Here is an 18,933-nt window from a genome sequence, read left to right as displayed (position 1 = left end):
AAAGAACTCCTTCCACTTCTTTCAGCTAATATTAATCAGGACATTATTATTATTGCTGTTTTCTGGACTTACATCGTTATAGAGTGACTATGAGTTTGATAGTGTCACCAACAATTATAGCCAATAATTTCCATGTTAAATTCCTAGAACAGAAATATGTTGCATCAAATTCTTGAAATCGCAGACTTAGGAAATTAAGTTACATAAACTGCAGATGTTCAGGCTGAGGAAGGAAAGAAGCTGAAACAAGTACTCTCAATTATTTAACAATTCCTTGAAGCTGGCACTGTAACTCTGGGAATTGAAATACCATTAAGTCCTATCACGGCCACCACTTAGACTTTTTTCTCTTACTATTATTTGTAATTCCATAATCAAGCTAGTTTTCCTACGAAGTTCTGGGGCAGGAGTTTTCTTTTTTCGGAAATTTCATTTGGATAAAGAAACATGGTCAAAAAGTTACAACGGTGCAAATGGTTATACAAAGAAAAACAAGTCTCTCTTCTATCGTTACCCCTAGTTCCTGGACCGCGGGTTCTTAACTTGGGTTAGGAACTGCAGTCTCAGGGTTTCTAGCGTAATGTGAATTTTCTCAATGCATAATTTTCAATGTACAGATAATTTTGCTCGTTTGTAGGGAGAGGATCCAAACTTTTACCTGAGCCTCAAAAGGGTCCATGATGCAGAGAACCTGCTGAAGTAACCGATGCGCCCGAGTGACTCGGAAAGGGGGTGGTGCAGATATCCTGTAATAATTTGTCCCCGTGTGAAAAGTCTACCCCTATCCACTCCGCTCCACTCCGGGGCTGCTTGGAAGCGACGCTCTCCGTGAGGTGCAACCAGCTCTTCCTAAGTTTTCCTCCTGCCGCATTCCTCCCCTCCGGCGCGTCGGCGTGCGCTTACGTCATGACGCCGCACACGCAGCCCCGCCCCTGCAGAGATCGGCGCTGGGACGGAACCCGGGTTCCTCTCAAACCGGGATTGCGACGCTTTGGCCTGGCTGGCCGCTGTTCTCTGTCCCACTTTTTATTCGGGCCTGCGTCCTCTGCCGCCGTCCCTCAGTTTGCCCCCGGAGGAGGCAGGGCGGCCCTGCGTTCTGCCGTGCGCCCGCGTGGCTGCCACCGCCCCTCCGAATCCTCCGGGGCCGCAGAGGGGTTCGCTACGGAGGGAGGCGGGGGCCTTCGGGAGGAGGAGGCGGAGGAGGCGGAGGAGGAGGGAAGGAAGATGGCGGCCGTGGAACTAGAGTGGATCCCAGAGACTCTCTATAACACCGCCATCTCCGCTGTCGTGGACAACTACATCCGCTCCCGCCGAGACATCCGCTCCTTGCCCGAGAACATCCAGTTTGATGTTTACTACAAGGTATGCGCCGTGGGCCTGCTCTCTGCTCTCCTCCAGCAGCCCCGGGGCCGCACCCCCTTCCACGTCTGCGAACCCCTGCAGTTAACCCCTCACCCTTCGCAGCAGACTTGCCTCTCGAAACGTCTTGTGCGGTGTCTGCATTGCCAGTGGAGAAGCATCGCATCTCTCTATGCCCTGTCTCTTAAGCTTTGGGGCCTTGAAATAATCTTCCTGAGGAGTCTTGCCCCCTGTTGGTGTTCCGTTGTACACAGTGGCCCTCTTGGGTAGGCCTTTTGCGTGGACTTCCTCTATCGCGCACCTGTCCCACCTAGTCCTTTCCTTCTAGCCCGTATCTTCAGGATATTTTCCATCCTCTCCTTCCAATTAAGTGTCAGCATCAGCTGGACTTTTTTCCGTGCTCCTCCCACCACCCCTTCCTACTTTCTCATCTCGCCGCCTTCCTTCCCCGGGTATTTTGGGGTTTTTGCTTCGTGTTTCTTCGTTTCTCCTTTCTTTTCTCAATTGGGAAGGAGTTAGGGATTATTGGAAATAATCTGTGTTTTATTTGCATATTCTTTAAAGCTTTGATTTTTTTGTGGGAGAGGAGGGGCTCTGTACTTGATTTAGGGATTTTGTGAAAATGGGAGTGCTGATCAACTGTTTGAAGAGGACAGGGAGAGATCTTTACTGAAAGAAAAAAATAGATTATGTTCCTGTGTTTGAAAGTTGCAATGTTGCAGCATTCTTAAATCACTCCCCCTCAAAAATCTGAACAGCAAGTCTCCCAAGCCACTCTCCAAGGAGTTTCAAGGGTAAGTGTCCTTAGATGTGGACTATTTTTGCAGTGTTTTCAGAGTGTGGAGAACTTTATGGACTCAGAGCCTGCCTTTTTCTCTCCCCCACATTTGAATGTGAACACTGGATTTATTATTCAGTCCTCCTTGTCTTGAATCCGCGTCGATAACTCCTAGTGTCCAGTAGCCACCCGTGCAAAATGTGATTAGAAGTAGAATGTAATTTATTTTTTAGACCTTAAATACTTCCTCTTGATCTGTAAGTTGGCTGGAACAGTGTAAACTGATATTTCAACAGATGTTTATGTTCTTATGTATGTACGGTGTTTTATGGCAGTTTTATTGGGAAGATTGCCTGCTTTCTCCACCCCTAGAATTTTTTTTTTTTTTTCAGAGTTAGCAGTTGATGGGCTGCATTCTACTAAATCCAGCTGCTTCGCACCAATTCTAACAATTAAAGTGGGGTTCCCCCTTAAATATTTGGAGAAGATTCATTTAGGTCATGCGTATTATTGTTTTGGATTTCGAGAAAAAGCTCCCTTTATTCCTAATCCCTTTGATACATTGATTTACTTTTGTGTATTCTAAGGAAATTTTGTTCACTTAAGATACATTCCTCCCCAGGAAGGACAAATTAGATTTGTCTTTCTCAGCCTGGGAAACTGCAGCTTTGTGTGTGCTCTCTGTCCATTTTATTAAATCATATGTAATCTTGTACCTCATATGTAATCTCTCAGAGGAAATCATTGGGAATGTAATCCAAGTGTATTTACTAGTTGAATTCGTTCAAAATACTTGAATATCTTCTAGTAACTTTCACTTCTAATTGAAACTTTTCATTTGAAGATTATTAATATGAATAGATGGTGCTTTTGTCAGAATTTCTGTTTCACATAATTCACACAGTTTTAATATTGCTCCTTTTTGGTAAACTTTTACTTCTTAATAGTTGTATGCTTATTGGGAGTATGGCACTGTGCTAAGATGAGGGAAGTGTTAAACATGTGCCTGTAACTATGTTAAGTGCTTTTCAGTGTTATCTTGTTTAATCTTCAGAATTAAACTGTGAAGTAGAGTACAGTATAACCCTGCTTTATTGGTGAGAAAGTTAAGTAGTTTAATTAAGGTCTCAAACCTGATATTTAGTTCCTGAGTTCCTTGCTCTTTTACTTAGATGTCTATCTTAAGATAGTAGGTTATTTTAATGAAAGATATTATAACACTAATTTTTTTATTAGCTTCTATAGAAGTGGAGTGAAAGTCAGTCCCTGGACTCTATTTTAGTCTTTAATGGAGATATAAGAAGAAATTATTCTTTTTATTAAAATTTAAAAAAAAATAGAGGTGGGGTCTCGCTGTTTTGCCCAAGCTGGTCTTGAACTCCTGGGCTCAAGCTATCCTCCTGCCTCAGCCTACTGAGTAGCTGAGACTACAGGCATATGCCACCGCACCTGGCTTTTCTTCCTTTTAAACACTATTAGCATATACATATAAGAAACTTTTTTTGTGGAGACAGGATCTTGCTCTGTTGCCCAGGCTGGAGTGCAGTCATGATCATAGCTCACTGCAACCTTGAACCCCTGGGCTTAAGCAATCTTTCCATCTCAGCCTCCTGAGCAGCTGGAACTACAGGTGCATGCCACCCATGCCTAGCTAATTTTTTTTTTTAATTTTTAGTATAGATGAGGTCTTGATATATTGCCCAGACTGGAAAAACTTTTTAAAGCAATATAACTGCACACATAAATATAAGATACTCACCCCCTGCCCAGCTTGTGAAAATTTTAGGAAGCTTACTGTTTACAATTTCCAATTTTCTGCACTTTAAAGCCAAGGAGAATCTCGTAATTACAGCTCTCTTGCAGTCCAAATTACCATCAGTAGGCATAGTCATAGACAAAATTGTAGTATTTGTGGAATCATAAATTTCCCCATTCTGCTTGTTTGGTGTAGTACAGTATGACTGTGTTAATTTTTGTAATAGCTTCACATAAAGGCACAATCGTAAAGCATTAGGAGATGGGGTTATGAAATGAGTGGAAGGTAAAGAAGTAGGAATGTTGACTGCTCCCTAAGCAGGGAAGGGAGAGCATAGAAAGGGTAAAATATGAAATGTTTTTTGTTTTCTTTTTTTAAAAAGAATGGAAGATATTAGAATATATTTGTTGGCTGAGTGGCGGAAACTGAGAGAGTGAGGTTGAGTATCCAAGTGTGGTGGGAAATAAGTTACGGAGCAAGGTCCCTCAGCAGGAACATGAGTTGATGAGTCTTGCCTGTTTTTGGTCTTTCCTCCTTCACCGTGCATAAATTAAGGTATTATCCTTATATTGGAGTTGGGGAAAGAACTCTTCTTCTAAGATCGGAACAAAAAAAGAATTAAAGATGTAAAGGTGCAGGGCTCACACCCATAATTCCAACACTTTGGGAAGCTGAAGCAGGCGGATTGCTTGAGCACAGGAGTTCGAGACCAGCCTGGGCAACATAGTGAGACCCCTTCTCTACAAAAAGTAGAAAAAATTATCCAGGCATGGTGGTGCATGCCTGTCATCCCAGCTACTCGGGAGGCTGAGGTGAGAGGATTGCTTGAGATCAGGAGGTCAGAGCCTGCAGTGAGCTGTGATTGTGCCCACTGCACTCCAGCCTGGGCAACAGAGGGAGATCCTTTCTCAAAACAAAGCAAGTCGTTAATATAGGTAGGTTTGTAAGAATGATTGTCACGAATTAGGAGGTGAGTTCATTTGCTGAGGGTAAGTGATAGGAGTGGTAGCTTTTATATAGGAAGTCTAAACAGAAGTTGGGAATGTCTACTGAGGTGTATGAGAAGGGAAGATGACTAAAAATATGTAAAAGAATAGACAGTTCAATAAAAATCAGAACCCTACACAATACAGTCATGTGTTGCTTAATGACGGGGATATGTTCTGAGAAATGCATTGTTAGGCAATTTCATGCGTGTGGGAACATCAGAGAGTATATTTACACAAGCCTAGATGGTATAGTCTACTACACACCTAGGTTATATGGGATAGCCTATTGCTCTTAGGCTACAAACTCATATAGCATGTTACTTTACTGAGTACGGTAGGCAGTTGTAACACAATAGTAAGTGCTTGTGTATCTAAACCAGGGGCGTCCAATCTTTTGGCTTCCCTGGGCCACATTGGAAGAAGAGAAATCGTCTTGGGCCACACATAAAATATACTAACGATAGCTGATAAGCTGAGGAAAAAAAAAATCTCATAATGTTTTAAGTTAACGAATTTCTTTCGGGTCTCATTCAAAGCTGTCCTGGGGGCCAGGTGCGGTGGCTCATGCCTGTAATCCCAGCTCTTAGGGAGACAGAAACGGGAGGATAGCTTGAACTCAGGAGTTCGAGACCTGCCTGGGCAATAAAGCAAGACCCCATTCTTCACAAAAAAGAAAAAAAAAGTGTAACTCAAAGCTGACCTGGGCCACATGCAGCCCGCTGGCTGTGCATTGGGCAAGCTTCATCTAAACATAGAAAAGTTACAGTATAAAAGATAAGAAATGGTACATCTGTATAGGGCACTTACCGTGAATGGAGCTTTTAGGACTGGAAGTTGCTCTGGTAAGTCAGTGAGTGAGTGGTGAGTGAATGTGAAAGCCTAAGACATCACTGTACACTACTGTAGATGTTATAAACAGTGTATACTTAGACGACTATAAATTAATGTTAAAAAATAAAGTAATTGGACTACAATGTCACTAGGCAATAGGAACTTTTCAGCTCTATTATAATCTTCTGGGGCCACCTTTTTGTTTGCAGTTGGTTGTTGACTGAAACTTTATGTGGCATGTGATCGTAATGCTTGGATTCTGAAAGTTTTCTCTCCAAGGGCGTGCAACCATTTTGATATAAAAGCGGGTAAGATGAAGTGAAAGAATTGTAAGGCAGATGGAGTGATATATGCCTGTAGTCCCATCCTAGCTACACAGGAATCTGAGGGAGGAAGATGGTTTGAGCCCAGAAGTTGGAGGTTGTAGTGTGCTAGCTGTGGTCGTGCCTGTGAATACTGCACTCCAGCCTGGGCAACACGATTATCTCTTAAAAGAAAATTCTAGAACTCTATACAGAGTGAAAGGAATTAGAGACAGGGCTGTGTTCTTATTCTAAAGAACGAAGTTTATGGCCAGGCGTGGTAACTCACATCTGTAATCCCAACAGTTTGGGAGGCTGAGCCGGGAAGGTCTCTTGAGACCAGGAGTTCAAGGCTGGCCTGGGCAATGTAGTGAGACTCCATCTCTTTAAAAAAATGAAGTTTATGATCTTTTTATTTTAACTATTGAAGGTCTAATTTGTGCTTTTTCAAAATACAAAGTGTGCCATAGAGTTAAACTTTGTCTGGGTGAAGTGTTTCAGCAATGTGTTCTATGTATTGTTTTCACAATCTTAATTTTTTTTTTTTTTTTTTAAACAGAGTCTTGTTCTGTTGCCTGGGCTGGAGTGCATAGGCACAATCTCGGCTCACTGCATCCTCTGCCTCCCAGGTTCAAGTGATTCTCCTGCCTCAGCCTCCCAAGTAGCTGGAATTACAGGCGCCTGCCACCACATCCAGCTAATTTTTGTATTTTTAGTAGAGATGGGGTTTTACCATGTTGGCCAGGCTGGTCTTGAACTCCTGACCGCAGGTGATCCGCCTGCCTGAGCCTCTCAAAGTGCTGGGATTACAGGAGTGAGCCACTGCGCCCAGCCTCCTTAATGCTTTTTTTAAAAATTAAAGTATTATGCTGAAAAGAAAAAACAAAATAAAAATAAATACCATGCTGAAAACCATACTAATTAGGTTCTGATTTAGGATCAGAGTTAATTTTTTCTTTTTCTCTGTGTATTTCAGTTGTATAGCTACATACAGCCTGAACTAACATTCAGTTTTCTGAGAATTTAAAAAAATTCACTGATGGCCAGGCATGGTAGCTCATGTCTGTAATCTCAGCACTTTGGGGCCATGGTGGGAGGATTTTTTTTGAGTCCAGGAGTTTGAGACCAGCCTGGGCAACATAGTGAGATCCCATCCCTAGAACAAAGAAAAAATTAGCCATGTGTGGTGTTGCATGCCTATAGTCTCAGCTACTCAGGAGGCTGAGGCAGGAGGATTGCTTGAGGGGAGGCTGAGGTTGCAGTGAGCTGTCAAAAAAAAAAATTAAATTTGGCTACTAAAATTATAAAAGTATCAGAATAAATTATTGGGTCAATATTCTGCAATGGGAAATGACCAAAATTTCTTCTTTAAAGAAATTGTTTTTCTTTCTTTTTTAAGAGACAAGGCCCCCTCTGTCTCCCAGGCTGTAGTGCAGTGGCATAATCATATCTCACTGCAGCCTTGGACTCTTGGCCCCAAGTAATCCTCCTGCCTCATCATCCCTTGTAGCTAGGACTACAGATGCATGCCACCACACCTGGTTAATTAAAAAAAAAAATTTCTCCTTCCTGTAGGAGATAACAACAAAAAAAACCTTAAATTTTTTTTTTTTTGTAGAGACCGACCGTATCTCACTGTGTTGCCCAAGCTGATCTTGAACCTTAGCCTCAAGCAGTCTTCCCACCTCAGCCCTGCAAAGTGCTGGGATTACAGGTGTGAGTCACTGTGCCTAGCCTAAAAAAATATTTTTAAGGTAATGTACAAATTATGAAAATGTCAAACACTATAAAAATAAGTGGCCAGGAGCAGTGGCTCATGCGTGTAATCCCAGCACTTTGGGAGACCAAGGCGGGAGGATTACTTGAGCCCAAGAGTTTGAGACCAGCCTGGGCAACATAGGGAGACACTGTCTTTACCAGAAAAAAAAAAAAAAATTTATTCAGGCATGGTGCTGCATGCCTGTGGTCCCAGTTGCTTGGGAGGCTGAGGTGGAAGGATCATTTGAAGCTTGGCAAGTCAAGGCCACTCAGTGAGCTGTGATTGTGCCACTGCACACTAGCCTGGGCAACACAGTGAGAACTTGTCTCAAAGGGAAAAGAAAAAAAGTAATATAAAAATAATTTAAAAATCTATCTTTACCTCTTGTCTTATCTTGCCAACACTGTAATGCCATCTTGGCATGAAGAAGGCATTTCTAAGAATGAAACCAAAGCCCAGAAGGAAAAAAAAGAGATTGATGTGTTGGAATGCATTAAAAAGTAGAGCAGGGAGCAGTGTCTCACTCTTGTAATCTGAGAGCTTTGGGAGGCCAAGGTGGGAGGATGGCTTGAGCCTAAGAGTTCTAGACCTACCTGGGCAACATAGAGAGACCCTGTCTCTACAAAAAAATTAAAAATTAGCCAGGCATCGTGGCACATGCCTGCGGTCCCAGCTACTCAGGAGGATCGCTTGGGCCTGGGAGATTCAAGGCTGCAGTGAGTGGTTATCATGACCCTGCACTCTGAACCTCCAGAGTGAGACCCTCTCTCTCTCTCTCTCTCTCCCTCTCTCTCTCTCTCTCTCTCTCTCACACACACACACACACACACACACACACACACACACAAAAAAAAAAAAAAAAGCTGGGCATGATAGCTCATGCCTATAATCCCAGCACTTTGAGAGGCCAAGGCAGGCAGATTGCTTAAGCCTAAGAGTTCAAGACTAGCCTGGGTAACATGGCAAAATGGTGTCTCTACCAAAAACAATAAAAAATTAGCTAGGCATGGTGACATACACCTGTAGTGCCAGTTACTTGGGAGAATTGCTTGAGCCCAGGATGTGGAGGTTGCAGTGAGCCAAGATCATGCTACTGCACTGAGAATGACACTGTCTCAAAAAAAAAAAAAAAAAGGAAATTGTAAGCACACTTTAAAAAAACACTATGCAGATGACAGCATTTGACAGATGAAGGGCATGTTTTCTAATACAGAAAGATCTAATGCTAATCAGTTTGAAAAAGGCAGCTAAGGCAACTAATTCATGTCCCAAAAACCAGCTTACAGAAGAGGAAATATGAATGGCCAATGAACATTAAAAGATACTCAACCGAAATACAAATTCAAATGCAAGATGAAGCCAGATGCAAGGTAATTATGATGATGAAGAAAGAAAATCTGGAGGAATTCAACTTGTTACCTGGCTATAACAATTAAGGTAATATGATATTGGCACATGGATTGACAAATAGACCAATGGATCGAAATGGACAGTCCAGAAACAGACTGACACATATACTATCACTTGTATTATGATAAAAGTGACACAGCACTATGATAGGGAAAGTCAAATTAATGGTATTGGTTAATTAATTTCTGTATCAGGGAAGAAAGTATCTTGACTTTACCTCACACCACACACAAAAGTCATTTCCAGATAAATTGCTGACCTAAATATGAAAAGTTTTTTAGAAAAGAATTTTCTTTGTGTCAGCAAAGATTAATTTGGATCTCAAAGTGGTTAAATATAAAGGAAGTGTGATAAATTGGTGCTATATTAAGATCAAGAACATCTCATCAAAAGATATCATTAAGCAAGTGAAGAGTCAAGCCACAGAGTGGGAGAAGATATTTGCAGTACCTGTATCTGACAAAGGACTCATTGTACACCTAAAGAACTGTACGTTAATAGCAGAGGAAAGGCCGAGCATGGTGGCTCACGCCTGTAATCCCAGCACTTTGGGAGGCCAAGGCAGGGGGATCACCTGAGGTCAGGAGTTCAAGACCAGCCTGGCCAACATGGTGAAACCCCATCTCCACTAAAAATAAAAAAATTAGCCAGGCATGGTGACAGGCACTTGTAATCCCAGCTATTTGGGAGTCTGAGGCAGGAGAATTGCTTGAACTCAGGAGACGGAGGCTGCAGCGAGCTGAGATCGCGCCATTGCACTCCAGGCTGGGCGACACAGCGAGAAAAATACTCAGTTTTTTGTTCGTTTGTTTGTTTTTTGAAGAGAATTTGAATAGGCATCCCAAAAGAGAATTTTCAAAAGGCCAAACATTTAGAAAGAAACTCAACCTTATTTTGTCTTCAGAGAAGTACTGTTTTACTGTACACCCATCACAGTGACTCAATGAAAATGTTAGCAAGGATATGGAGAAATAAAAAACTCTTCATACATTGTTAATGGGAATATAAGTTGATATGCCGTTTTGGAAAAGTAGCATTATCTACTAAAACTGATCATAATAAACATACCCTGTAATCCAGTAATGCTACTTCAAGATATATACACTTGTGAATGTTCATAGCACTGCTATTCATAATAGCCCAAAGGTGGAAACTGTCCAAATACCCATTGATAGAAGAATATTAATAAGTAGTGGGATAGTCATGTAGTAGAATATTACACAATGAAAATGAATGAACAGCAGCTACTTGAAATAATATGAATGAATTTTGCAAATGATAATTAGTGAAATAAACCAGTCACAGGAATATATACCAGAGGTTCCTAAACTTTCTCCCTTTATAACCCTTGGTTCATGGCAACCCCAGGCCAAAAGAAATACCTGACAGATCTGTTTATTAAGTAGTTAGATCCAAAAAAACTTCGTATTATTTATGTCATAACAACTTAAGATCTGTTTTTTTAAATGCACAAAAATTGAAAGAAAAAAACTTTCATTCTTAGACAACCACATTAACTGATGGGATGTTTGTTTGTTGGGCACTGTACAGCATCTCAAACCTTGGAATCAGATTGGATACCACCACTCTCATCTTTTTTTTTTTTTTTTTTTTTTTTGAGAGGGAGTCTCACTCTTTTGCCGAGGCAGGAATGCAGTGGCATGATCTCTGCTCACTGCAACCTCTGCCTTCTGGGTTCAAGCAGTGCTGCCTCAGCCTCCTCAGTAGCTGGGATTACAGGTGTGCACCACCACACCTGGGTAATTTTTTATATTTTTGGTAGAGACGGGTTTTCACCATGTTGGCCAGGCTGGTCTCCAATACCTGACCTCAAGTGATCTGCCTGTCTCGGCCTCCCAGAGTGTTGGGATTACAGGCGTGAGCCACCGTGCCCAGCTTCATCTGATGTTCCATATTGACTTTTGCATATTACTCTTTTTATCACAGCAACCACTGAAAACACAGCTTCATAAAGATGTCATTGAAAGCAATGTAGTATACCAGTCTAGTAGTTGGTATAGTGCATTGCAGATGTAGAATGTTGTTTCTCTCAAATTAAGAATATCTTGCAGTGCCTCAGGGCACCTTGGCGCACAGTTTGGAAACTGGATGTATAATATATGATCCCATTTATATGAAGTTCAAAACAGGCAAAATTTAGTTGTTGGAAGTTGGGAGATGCTATTCTTGGACAGTAGTGGCGAGGCAGGGAGAGATGTGAGGGGAGGCTTCTGAGATTCTGGTTATACTTTTTTTATTATCTGGATGCTGGTTACAAGTGAAAAATTTATCAAGCTTCACATTTAAAATATGAGTTGTTCGCTCTTCTGTATGCGTGTTATACTTTGATTTAAAAATGTTAAAATAGGCTGGGCGTGGTGGCTCATGCCTGTAATCCCAGCACTTTGGAAGGCCAGGGTGGGTGGATGGCTTGAGTTCAGGAGTTCGAGACCAGGCTTGCCAACATGGTGAAACCCCGTGTCTACTAAAAGTACAAAAATTAGCCAGGCATGGTGGCTGGTGCCTGTAATCCCAGCTACTTGAAAGGCTGAGGCAGGAGATCTGCTTGAACCGGGAGATGGAGGTTGCAGTGAGCCAAGATCGCGCCACTGCACTCCATCCTGGGTGACAGGGTGAGACTCTGTCTCAAAAAAAAAAAAAAAAAAATTAAAATAGGCCAGGCGCAGTAGTTCATGCCTGTAATCCCAGCACTTTGGGAGGCCGAGGTGGGTGGATTACTTGAGGTCAGGAATTCGACACCAGCCTGGACAACATAGTGAAACCCCGTCTCTACTAAACATACAAAAATTAGCTGGGCGTGGTGGCGGGTACCTGTAATCCCAGCTACTTGGGAGGCTAAGGCAGAAGAATCACTTGAACCTGGGAGATGGCAGTTGCAATGAGCTGAGATTGCACTGCTGCACCCCAGCCTAGGCGACAGAGTGAGACCCTGTCTCAAATAAAAAATTTAAAAAAAAAAGTTTTAAAATGACATCAGCCTTCACCTATCAGATTGTCATGCTTTAAAAATTCAAATCACTCATACCTTTTAACCAACAATACAATTTAAAGAATTTTTCCTCCAGGAATACTTGTTGAATGTGTGGAAAATCCTATTAGAGGATATTCAGTGTTTGTTCATAAACACCATTGTTTATGATGGCAAAAATTGAAAACAACCATATGCTAATCAGGAATGGAATATCATAGTGCATTTATAAAGAACGAGTATTCTATATGTACTGGAGTAGAGATGCCAGAACATAGAGCAAGTAGGGAGAATAAAAAGTTTGTTACAAAGTAGTGTGAATAGAATCATCTTATGTGTGTGTTTTGTTTTTGGTTTTTTTAGTAGAAACGGGATTTGGCTCTGTTGCCCAGGCTGGTCTTGAGTTCCTGGCGTTAGGCGGTCTTCCTGCCTTGGCTTCCTAAAGTGCTGGCATTATAGGTATGAGCCACCTTGCCTAGCCTCCACTGTGGGTTTTTTGTTTGTTTGTTTTGAGACAGGGTCTTGCTCTGTTACCCAGGCTGGAATGCAGTGGTGCAATCACCACTTACTACGACCTCCACCTCCTAGGCCCAAGTGATCCTCCCTAGTAGCTGGGACTTACAGGTGTGTACTGCATGCTCAGCTACTTTTTGTATTTTTTGTAGAGATAAGGTTTTGCCGTGTTGTTCAGGCTGGTGTTGAACTGGGTTCAAGTGATCTTCCTGCCACAGCCTTCCAAAGTGTTGGGATTATAATGGTGTGAGCCACCATGCCTGGCTGTGTGTGTGTGTGTTTTTTTTTTAATGTGGGGAAAATATGTATATTTATGTGTTTGCATTGAAAGAAGAATATAGGGGAACACAACAAAATTTTAATGGTGTTTACTCAAGGGGTAGGATTGCAGTTGCTTTTTACTTTGTATATATATGCTCTATTTTTTTTTTTTTTTCTGAGACGGAGTTTCACTCTTCTTGCCCAAGCGGGAGTGCAGTGGCATCTGCAACCTCTGCTTCCCAGGTTCAAGCGATTCTCCCACCTCAGCCTCCCGAGTAGCTGGGATTACAGGCTCCTCCTACCATGCCCGGCTAATTTTTTGTATTTTTAGTAGAAATGGGGTTTCACCATGTTAGCCAGGCTGGTCTCGAACTCCTGACCTCAGCTGATCCTCCCGCTTCGGCCTCTCAAAGTGCTGGGATTACAGATGTGAGCCACCGCGCCCGCCCTCAAAATAAAAATGTAGAAAACATTGATTTTGGTGGATCTATCTTGACAACCATATTTCTCCATGAGAAGCTTCAGCTGTTCCTCCTTCTTTGTGTCCGTCTTCTGAAATGCCCTGTTGGCATTATAGTACAAAACCACAAGTTATCTGTCACAAAAATAGAATCCCGATAGGTGATCACAAGCATTCTTGGCAACAAAAATGTCTTCATAGACCACATAAGCCGTTCCTCTAGTTTCAGGTGTGTTCTCCACTCTGATTTGATGAATAGTTCCATATTTCCCAAATATACATTGATGCAGCTGTGATTGTGTATGGCAAATTTCTTATATATAATATCTGATTTACTTCAGGTGGAAGTTGAATGCTCGCCCTCTTGGTCGCTTGCATTGCTGTCTTGGCAGGCTGATGAGGTTACTGTAGCAAAAACTGAAATTCTTCTGGACACCTTCCGAGCTCGCTGGGCTTTAGGCGCTGCACGGCATCAGGGGCAGGACGTCAACACCCAAGCCCAGCTAATTTTTGTATTTTTAGTAGAGACGGGGTTTCACCATGTTGGCCAGATGGTCTCGATCTCCTAACCTCATGATCCACCCACCTCGGCCTCCCAGAGTGCTGGGATTACAGGCGTGAGCCACCGCGCCCGGCAGAAAGTGTTTTCTTATAGCTATACTGCCCTCTCCTTCTGTCTCATGGAAACACTTCTGATTTTCACCACATATTGATAGTGAAGCTTCAAGAAGAGAAGCTGAGAAACTTATCCCAAATATAGAGATTGCTGGTATATATTGTGTTATGTATGACTGGTTATTGCTGGCTAGGCCTTACATCTAACTAGATCTTTGTTTTGAACTTCCATTTGTGCTGTGATAACATCTCCTACCACTAACAAAATCATACTATCTTGAAAATTATGCCATTGACCTATAAAGTGAGGTATAGAGTTGGAGCATCTGGGTAAATACACATAAGTTCATTCTTTTAACCATTGGGGGGAAAAAACTCTTAATTTCTTGTTTCATTGATGATTGACCTAGTGACACCACCATCATAAATGGACAGCATATGTGAGTTTTAGTAAAGGGTTGCCCTTTTATTTGAATATTATCTGAAATGACACTTTAACGAAGCAACAGATAAAGGACATTAAATGTAAGGTATAAAGTACAAAGAAAAGGAGTATCAGTATTCTAATATAATTTTTTTCAGAGTACATTTCAGATGATTTTTTTTCCCCCAGAAACAGGATCTCACTTTGTCGCCCAGGCTCTGGTGTAGTGGAGCAGTTATGGCTCACTGCAGCCTCAACCTCCCAGGCTCAGGCAAACCTCCCACCTCAGCCTCCCAAGTACCTGGGGCACATGCCGCCATGCTTGGCTAATTTTTTTATTTTTTGTAGCGATGGGGGTCTCCCTACGTTGTCTAGGCTGGCCTTAAACTCCTGGGCTCAAGCAGTCCTCCCACCTTGGCCTCCCAGAGTGCTGGGATTACAGGTGTGACCCACCACACCCAACATCAGATGAGTTTTTTACTTTTTAAAATTATTTGTTTTGAGACAGGATTTTGCTGTGTTGTCCAGGCTGGAGTGCAGTGGTATAATCATGACTCACTGCAGCCTCGACCTTCAGGGCTCAAGTGATCCTTCCACCTCAGCCACCCAAGTAGTTGGGACTACAGGTATGTACTATCACGTCTGGCTAATTTTTTATTTTTTGTGGAGATGAGGGTCTCGCTACATTGCCCAGGCTGGTCTCAAACTCCTGGTCTCAAGCAATCCTCTCATCTCGGCTTGCCAAATTGCTGGGATTACAGGTGTGAACCACTGTGCCAGCCTTCAGATGAGTTTTGAGATCAGAGGATAATGATAAATGAATCATGTAAATGATGATAACTCATGTGTGTCAAATGAAACATATTCTTTTATGTTAGAGATAAAGGATACATTTACAAGACTTTCTTTTTTAAAAAATTAAATACATACAAAAATAGAATAGAATAATGGATTCCTATGTCTATCACCTAGCTTTAACAGTTATCGATTCTTGGCCAGTCTTGTTACTGAATCTGTTCTCCCATTCATTTTCCCCTTCCATGTGATATTTGGAAGCAAATCTAGACATCAGATGGTTTCTTTTTTGTTGTTGTTTTTTGTGTTTTTTAAGACAGAGTTTCACTGTTGTTGCCCAGGCTGGAGTGCAATGGTCCAATCTTGGCTCACCACAACCTCTGCCTCCTGGGTTCAAGCAATTCTTCTGCCTCAGCCCCCCGGGTAGCTGGGATTACAGGCATGCGCCACCACGCTCAGCTAATTTTGTATTTTTAGTAGAGATGGGGTTTCTCTGTGTTAGTCAGGCTGGTCTCAAACTCCCAACCTCAGGTGATCCACCTGCCTAGGCCTCCTAAAGTGCTGGGATTACAGGCGTGAGCCACCATGCCTGGCCAGGTAATTTCATCTAGAAATGTTTTAGTAACTACCTTACTATTATAACACCTGAGGAAAATGAACGGTAATTCCTTAATGTTCTTAAATGTACAGTCACTGTTCAAATTTTCAGTTATTTCAAACGTGTATTTTTTTTTTTTTTTTGAGACGGAGTCTCGCTCTGTCGCCCAGGTTGGAGTGCAGTGGCGCAATCTCGGGTCACTACAACCTCCGCCTCCCAGGTTCAAGCAATTCTCCTGCCTTAGCCTCCTGGTAGCCGGGACTACAGGCACGCACCACCATGCCTGGCCAATTTTTGTATTTTTAGTAAAGACAGGGTTTCACCGTGCTGGCCAAGTTCGTCTTGAACTCCTGACCTTGTGATCCACCTGCCTCACCCTCCCAAAGTGCTGGGATTACAGCCATGAGCCACCATGCCTGGCCTCAAATGTGTATATTTTTATAGTTTGCTTGTTTGGATCAGGATGCAGGTAAGTTCCACATGTTAGCATTTTCTCAATACACCTCTTCAGTCTCTCTTGATCTGTAGTTTACCTTTCCTTCTGTTTTATTTTCTTTGCAATTTACTTGTTAAGAAACACATTCATTTGTCCTGTAGACTTTAAAGAGTTTCCAGAAGTCTAGATTTTGCTGATCAGTATATACAGCATTTTCATCTCCCCTCAGAAACACCTGGGTGTTTTTGCATTTGTCTGTCTGGGGACTTCATAGGTTTCACTGGTTTCAGGCCAGTTTTTAATGCCAGATTCTGAGTTTGGGGTCTGTAAATCATCTAGGTAGTATCAATTTGGACTAGGTACCCATGTGTGTCCTGGGCTGGAGGTTTCAGTTTTTCATAGGAGACTTGCTAGGGCTAGAGGAGATATTCTAGACTTCTTTAGGCAGGTAGTTAGACTTCTTTAGGCAGGTAATTAATCTCCACGTCTCTTTGCTTACAGGATATGCTGCCTCAGCTCCTTTCTGGTCTTTGATACTCTAGCTTGAAAGTATTCAGAGGTATAAACTACTCTGTTTTCCTTCTTTCCTAGCTGCTTTCAAGTTTGTGTTTTCTTAATTTTTGGCAACTGTGGAGTTTCTATGCTTGGTTTCAATTTAGCTATTTATCCAAAAGTTATTTTGTGATTTTTTTTTTTAATATATATCCAGCCTTTCTGTGTCCGAAAAAGGGTCGAAAGGTTAGCATCTTTGTCAGTGCTGTATGCCATATTGCTAGAAGTGTTACTAGGAATTCCTCTGCATCTGAAGTTCTTGGAGTGGATATTTTATCTGTATTCTTAAAGCAGTTTGCCTGCCTTCATCATATAATCTGTCAACATTATTTTTCTGTTCTGAAAGATTCTAAATTTTTTGAAATCAGAGAACAGTTCTACCAAAAAATACGCAAATTAGCCAGGCATTGGTGGCTCACACCTGTAGTCCCAGCTACTCCGGAGGCTGAGGCTGGAGAATCGCTTGAGCCCAGGAAGCGGAGGCTGCAGTGAGCTGGGATTGCACCGCTGTACTCCAGCCTGGGTGACAGAGTGAGACCCTGTCTCAAAAAAAAAAAAAAAAAACAACTTGGCTGGGTGTAGCAGGGTGTGTCTTTAGTTGTAGCTACTTGGGAGGTTGAGGTAGGAGAATCTCTTGAGCCCGGGAGTTGGAGGCTGCAGTGAGCTATGATCACGCCACTGCACTCCAGCCAAGGTGACAGTGAGACCCTGATTCAAAAAAATGAAAATGAAAGGTGCTTATAGTCTGATTGGAGAGGCAGTAGTCAACTGTGTGAAACTGAGGTTTTTCCCAAAGTATCAAATTTACCAACCGGATTAATCTGGACAATTTCAGTAAATAAGGATGTAATATAATAACAATACTAAATAATTGATTCCCTAATTATAAACTCCAGAGTAGAGACTGTGTCTTGAATTTTTTTGTGTCTTCTGAGGTTCTGAGTTCCATCCAAAGTAAGTAAGTACCAATTTGGGTTATTCATTTAGAAAATATTTAATGGGGCCAGGCATGGTGGCTCATGCTTGTAATCCCAGCACTTTGGGAGGCTGAGATGGGCAGCTCACTTGAGGTCAGGAGTTCTAGACCAGCCTAGCCAACATGGCAAAATCCCATCTCTACTAAAAGTATAAAAATTAGCCAGGTGTGGTGGTACACGCCTGTAATCCCAGCTATTCAGGAGATTGAGGCACGAGAACCACTTGAATCCAGGACGCGGAGGTTGAAGTGAGCCAAGATTTTGCCACTGCACTCTAGCCTGGGTGACGGAATGAGACTCTGTCTCAAAAAAAAAAGAAAAAGAAAAAGAAAAAAGAAAAATATTTAATGGGGCAAGGGTTGAAAAACTACTTACTGGGTACTGTTTCGCTACTTGGGTGTGGGTTCAGTTGAAGCCCACACCCCAGCATTATGCAATATAACTCTGTAACAAGCCTGCACATGTACCCCTGAATCTAAAATTTTTGAAAAGAGAGGAAAGAAATTTTTTTTTTTTTGAGATGGAGTCTCACTCTGTCGCCAGGCTGGAGTGCAGTGGTGTGATTTCAGCTCACTGCAACCTCTGCCTCCCAGGTTCAAGAGATTCTCCTGCCTCAGCTTCCCGAGTAGCTGGGACTACAGGCACCCGCCATCACGCCCAGCTAATTTTTGTATTTTTAGTAGAAACGGGGTTTCACCATGTTGGCCAGGATGGTCTCGATCTCGACCTCGTGATCTGCTTGCCTCGGCCTCCCAAAGTGCTGGGATTACAGGCGCGAGTCACTGCGCCCAGCTGAAAATATATATATATATTTTTAAATATTGAATGTATATCTTGTACTAGGCACTGTGCTAGATATTGGGAATATAGTGGTGACTGTAGTCACCTCATAGAATGTAGAGTGTGATGGAATAATATATTTAACAAATCACTGTTTAAGTGAATGCATGCATGTCTTAATGCTACTGTGGAGGTAAAAAAACAGTGTGTCATGAGAAAGTTTAACAGGACACAATTTAGATTGCCGAGTCAGGGGAAGAGCTCTGTGAGGAAGTGACATAGTGTAGTTGAGAGGATTTGGATGAGTTATAAACTAACCAGGCAAAGAATTATGTTACCAGTGCTTCAT

General features: G+C 42.2%; 1 protein-coding gene and 1 pseudogene across 1 annotated transcript in view; one reads left to right on the top strand and one right to left on the bottom strand.

Annotated features, from left to right (window-relative positions):
- Nucleotides 1-914: 914 nt before the first annotated feature.
- Nucleotides 915-18,933, top strand: part of APPBP2 (amyloid beta precursor protein binding protein 2) — a 79,536-nt gene continuing 61,517 nt past the window's right edge. Inside the window, exon 1 of the mRNA XM_032162876.2 lies at nt 915-1,362. Coding sequence (XP_032018767.1) covers nt 1,225-1,362 — 138 coding nt within the window. The 5' untranslated portion in view covers nt 915-1,224. The remainder of the gene's footprint in view (nt 1,363-18,933) is intronic.
- Nucleotides 5,572-13,845, bottom strand: LOC116474228 (splicing factor 3B subunit 6-like; annotated as a pseudogene).

Source organism: Hylobates moloch, unplaced genomic scaffold (assembly GCF_009828535.3).
Source record: "Hylobates moloch isolate HMO894 unplaced genomic scaffold, HMol_V3 SCAFFOLD_10, whole genome shotgun sequence".
Classification (NCBI taxonomy): Eukaryota; Metazoa; Chordata; class Mammalia; order Primates; family Hylobatidae; genus Hylobates; species Hylobates moloch.
The sequence above is the reverse complement of the archived record's forward strand: the minus strand, read 5'-3'. Positions and strand labels throughout refer to the sequence as shown.